Here is a 6,012-nt window from a genome sequence, read left to right as displayed (position 1 = left end):
AGGCAAATGGTATTGTTTAAAAGGAAACCTCCATATCTCTCACAGTTTAGGTTCCCTTTAAAGAGAAACCGTGACCAAGAATTGAACTTCATCCCAATCAGTAGCTGATACCCCCTTTCCCACGAGGAATCTTTTCCTTTTCACAAACAGATTATCAGGGGGCTCTGTATGGCTAATATTGTGGTGAAACCCCTCCCACAGTGTGATGTCAGGGCCATGTTTCTGACATCACACAATGGGAGCCTTGTTGCATTGTGGGAAATAACTGCTGTTTACAGCTGTTTGCAACTGCCAAAAAAAGCAAGCGGTGTCTCCCTCCATAGACATCATCTGCCAGCAGTAAAAATGTCATGTGATAAATGTCAGAATGTAGATCAGGGAGAAGAAAGATTTTACAATGGGCAAACACTGACTAAATCATTTATACATAATTATTGTAAAAATTAAGCACTTTTTTATTACATTATTTTCACTGGAGTTCCTCTTTTTAAAGCAGGTAAACAGCCATTATTTGGAAGAAATAAAAAATGTACCTAAACTACCACAAGATCAGTATCGTGTCAGCTTATCATTGCAATGGCGACTCGTCTCTGACGAGATACGGTCCCTGAGATCAGAGATGGATTAAGATGTGATGAGTAGACTGTGGGCCCCTTGTAGTCTTTTTGGTAAGCTGAGGTGGAGAGAGGGCAGAGAAGGCGGTAAGTGGGCCCCATGACACCCACTAGGCCCCGAGCACCTGCTTAGGTTGCCTGGTGGATGATCCTTCTCTGACCGAAATGTAGGGATGATCACAGATATGCAAATTGTTCCGAGTTGATGCAAATGTATGCAAATTCTATGCAAATATATGCAGCTTGAAAATGGAGCAATCAATTTAAACCTGGGTTTAAATTGAATGGTCCATTTTCAAGCTGCATACATTTGCATAAGAATTGGCATAATTTCGGAAAAATTTGCATCTCATTGATCGTTCCTATTGAGGTGCTATAAATTCTGGCGTTAATGCAAATTGTATGCAGCTTGGCATTTTGCCAAACTGATTTCTTATTGATTACGATTGTCCCTATTTCATGTTGCATAGAATCTCGATTGAATTGGCTTGCGAGACAAAATTATTTGCATGCCATTGACCATGTCTATGGTAGCTGAGACCTGTTCAAGCACCCGCTTAACCCAACATAAATACGCCTTGGGGCTACGTTTGTTGTGAACCTCCGGACTAAAAATCTACTCAGCAGAACTGAGAAGGCTTGGTGTTTAACAGTTTCACAGCATCAGAACTTTATTTTTCTTACCAAAGCATCATTTTTAGCTGCATTTTTACCTAAGCTCCACCCATCAAAGAAAAAAAGCCTGGGCTTTTTTTCCCTGATGCTGTGCAGAGCATGATGGGATTTCCTATGTTGTTGTTCACGTTGCCTAGCAACTGGGAGAGGTGCTCAGGACACAGGACAGTTGGAACTGTGTCTCATGCTCCCCGTCGCCTCCTTTTCAACCAAAAAGATGGCTGCCATCATGAAATCACACATTTGCCTGTTCTTTTAAAACCATGTGGGTAAGAGATTATATTTATCTATTTTAATTAACATAACTAATGTAACTTAGTGACAGTATGTTTGTTTAGGCTGAAGTTCCTCTTTAAGGTGTGTACACACGTTCAATTTTTATTGGTCAATGAATGGCCAATTTTTACCACTTCCATGTAGTATGAGAGCTTACCCACAAAATCTGTTCACAGTATTCAGTCTGTTGGCCCTCCTACTGCAGGGAGAGGGTAAAATTAGCCAATCAAATTTGGATGTTTGCACCCTAAAGCCTGGTACACACTTTCAATTATGATTGGCCAATCGCTGCCCAATGTTCCCACATTCTTATAATATGAGGGCAAACAGATATTGAGTACTATGAACTATGTACAGATTGTGTAGGTAAACCTTCATACTACATGGTGGTGGAAAAATTGGTCTGTGATTGGCCAATTATAACTGAAAGTGTGTACCAGGCTTTAAGCCTTGTAAACTTCTCCAATTTTGATTGGGCAAATTTACCACTTTCATGTAGTTTGAGGGCTCGTTTCCACTATCGCGAATTCGCATGCGTCCAACGCATGCGGATTTGCACATGTAATGCAAGTGGATGGGCCTGTTTCCACTGTAGCGTTGTTGAGGTGCGTTTTTTCTGCGGTAAAAAAACGCACAAAAGAGCCAACGAATTTGCATGCGAGTGGAATGCATGCGAATCGCATGCAATGTATTTAATAGGGAAATCGCATGCGTTTTCCCCATGCGTTTTTTGCCGCGAATTCGCATAGGTACTGATGTAAATTCACACAGGCAGTGACATGGTCAAAATCGCATGTGCCCTCACCGCGGCAAAAACGCATGCGATTTCGTCAGCGGTGGAATCCAGGCGATTCCGCACCGCAATAGTGGAAACGAGCCCTGAGAGGCTTACCTACACAATCTGTTCATGGTATTCAAAGTCTGTTGACCCTCATACTACAGGTCAGTTATTGGCCAATCAAAATTGGATGTGTGTACCAGGCTCAAGATGCAGAACACTCAAATTTAAAGCAAGAAAAAAATCCTATCAAATCACTGCGTAATATGTTGGCGCTTTATAAATACAATAAATAATAGTCAAAGACACATATAAAATATATGGAATAAAGCAATTTTACTGAAGTCCTTCTTAAAGAGAATCTGTACTCTAAAAGTCTTAAAATAAAAAGCATACCATTCTATTCACTATGTTCTCCTGGGCCCCTCTGTGCTGTTTCTGCCACTCTCTGCTACAATCCTGGCTTGTAATTGCCAGTTTTAGGCAACGTTTACAAACCAAAAACATGGCTGCTAACCAGCTTGTGATAGGCTGAGAGAAGCTCAGTCTGTGACTCATACAGAGCCTGGAGGGGGCATGGAGAGGGTGTGTATGACTTCTACCTATCACAGCAGAGCAGCCCATTCCTGCCTGAGCCCGACAAAGCCGTCAGAGGAAAGATTAGATTATATAACAGAGATAATACAGCCACTGTGCAACTAGGAAAGGCTGCAGTAAGACAGACCACATTAGAACAGGTATAGAAACGTATAGGATAGAAGAAATAAGGCTGAACATTTTTTAGAGCCTTTTTAAAAAACTTTTTTTTTTTTTTTATTGAAATACTGTCAAGCATGTATAGAGAATTGAATTTTCAAAAGGAAGATTCAGGAGAGACCTGAGAAGCATTAGAAAGAACATCAGTAATGAGATTCAAACAATGCTAAAATAGAATACAATATACAGTATTGTGCAAGAAAGCTAGAGGTTAAGCATTAGTAGAGGCAAGTAGATGCTGGGAGGTAATAGATTACCATGGACATGGGTATTGCCCTATGATTTGGCAATCTTGGGTAGCATCCAACATACATCAAAAAGAAGGAATGGTCCGCACTTGTCTTTGGAGTAACACCTGTATTCATGGACGTATCCAAAAAATCATTGGCAGGCACAGTAAGCTACGGTGGTCCAAGAATAAAGGTGTTACTCCAGACCAGTGCAGACCATTCCTTCCTTTTTCGTGTACCTTGGACTTGCTATCCAGGTCGAGCACTGTCGTGGACTTTGGTGGGGTGCAGCGGTGTTCACCATATTCAAGCATCTCAAGATACATCAAGATGAGTTCCTTCCTTTAAACTAGGGGTTAACTTTTTTTTTTATTCTTCTTCTTTTTTGTAAATGTTGACAAGTCCCCACCTTCTTTGCACATATTTAAAATTGTTTTTGTTCCTTCCAGGATGGCATCTGCTTTAGGAGATGAGCTGATCTGCCCCATCTGCCAGGACCTTTTTACAGAGCCGGTTTCGCTAAAATGTGGACACAACTTCTGCCAGGACTGTATCGGAGCGGTGCTGGATGCACAAGAGAACTCTGGAGGAGGTTTCTCCTGCTCAGAGTGTATGGAGGCGTATCTGGAGCGCCCTCTCCTGGAGCAGAACAAGAAGCTGTCTAGCATTGTGGACAATATCAGATCTATGGAGCAGGAGAAAACTGAGATTCTCTGCGTGTTTTGCGTGGACTTTCCCGTGGCAGCTGTTAAGGGCTGTCTGCAGTGTGAGACCACCATGTGTGATAAACACTTAACTGCACACAATGGAAGAGTGGACCACGTATTAGTGGAACCCACCTGCTCCCGGATCAATAAAAGGTGTAGAATCCACAAGAAGCCATTGGAGTATTATTGCTTCACAGACACTGCTTGTTTGTGCGTGTCCTGTTGTCTAGTTGGGTCTCACAAAAAACACTTTGTGGAGCTTCTAGAGGTGGCTTCTGAGGAGAAGAAAGAAATGTTGAGATTTGTGCTTGAACAACTCCAACCAGTGATAGGAGCAGTTGATGCCAGAGTACAGGCTCTACGGGACTACGAGAAAAAATCACAAGAGCAGGCAGATGAGGAAAAGAAGAGAGTCTCAGATGTGTTTGAGGACATCGTGAGTAAGCTGAGGATGAAGGAGAGTAAAGTCCTAAAGGAGATCTCCAGCCAGGAAGAGCAGGTCTTGATGTCAGTCTCTAATCTTCTTCAGCACTTGGAGAAACACCGGGAGGATATAAACAAAGAACTGGCCCACACGGAAAAGCTGGCTAACATGGATGACCCAGTAGCTGTCCTACAAGATAAGACCTATGAAACACATGTCCCGGAAGAGGAGGAACCTCACATCTTTGAACTAGATGCATTTTTAATCTCGCTTTTGTTGCACAATTCCATAACGGATACCCTCTCCGACATAGGATCGCAAACCTTACCTGTGCAAGAGGTGACGGATCTGTTACTGGATGCAAAAAGTGCCCATCACTTTATGACTCTATCAGATGACCTGAAGATGGCATCGTGTTCTGAAACGAGCCATAATAGACGAGAATCGCCGGAGAGATTTCTACAGTTCTGTCAAGTGATGAGTATTAAGGGATTTGATAGCGGGAGGCACTACTGGGAGGTAGAGATTGGCGACGTGGGCGACTGGGATGTTGGGGTGTGCTACCCTAGCATAAAGCGAGTAGGACTGGACTCTGGTATTGGCGATAATGAGAAGTCATGGAGTTTCCACAAGCATGAGAGTAAATTATCCGTTCTACACGATTCAGAGTCCCATCCACTGAACCTCGATTCTCCCTGCAGGAAATTGGGAATACATCTAGATTATGAGGCCGGACGCCTGTCCTTCTACCAGTTGGGTGAACCCACCAGACTCTTGCACACCTTCACTACCCCCTTCACTGAGCCCCTCCATGCTGCTTTCTATTTGTTTGGTGGAGCTTGGGTGAAGATCTTACATTAAAAGACAAATCTCTGCTTTTTGGATTTTTCTCATCACGTATGCTGAAGCTGCTTCTCACATTTCTAGGAACATTCAAGTTAGACAAGGATGCTGAAGGAAACTAGCCAAGTGATTGACGTGCGAGGGCTATCAACTCAACTGAAGCTCAAATGGCACTTTTCTTTGTCAAACTGTGAAATGAGTACATCTGGCTCAGTAACTCCCCCCTTTCTGCATGGGTAATTAGCTGCACAAAGCAGGAGGCTTTGCAACTCTGGAGTAACTGATTGCAGTAGTAATAATAATAAACTGGCACTACTACAGTACTCAGCTTGTAGCAAGGTGTAAATTGGATTATCACTTTAAAATCATCCACTGTTGACTGGTGGTTGAGCTGATCCTTTGCCACAAATACATTCCAAGTCATGTCATGCATACTGGTCGGTGCTCCCATACAGGTAGTACCACATGGGTAATGGAGCTAACACTGCTGGTAGTTGCATCCAGGTTTAAAGGATATTTGCAATGCTAGACATGGAGGCTGCCATATTTATTTCCTTTTAAACAATGGCATCCTGCTGATCCTCTTGGCATCAGTAGTGTCTGAATCACACACCTAAAACAAGCATGTGGCTAATGCAGTGAGACATCAGTTATTATCACATGATCTGCATGCTTGTTCAGGGTCTATGGCTAAAAGTATTAGAGGCAG

General features: G+C 42.7%; 1 protein-coding gene across 1 annotated transcript; it reads left to right on the top strand.

Annotated features, from left to right (window-relative positions):
• Positions 1-3,779: 3,779 nt before the first annotated feature.
• Positions 3,780-5,321, top strand: LOC137525950 (nuclear factor 7, brain-like). The gene has a single exon (XM_068247160.1). The coding sequence runs from the start codon at positions 3,780-3,782 to the stop codon at positions 5,319-5,321; it is 1,542 nt and encodes a 513-aa protein (XP_068103261.1).
• Positions 5,322-6,012: the final 691 nt, after the last annotated feature.

The sequence above is a fragment of the Hyperolius riggenbachi genome, chromosome 7 (genome assembly GCF_040937935.1).
Source record: "Hyperolius riggenbachi isolate aHypRig1 chromosome 7, aHypRig1.pri, whole genome shotgun sequence".
NCBI lineage: Eukaryota > Metazoa > Chordata > Amphibia > Anura > Hyperoliidae > Hyperolius > Hyperolius riggenbachi.
Note: the sequence above shows the minus strand (reverse complement) of the source record. Positions and strands in the feature narration are given on the sequence as shown.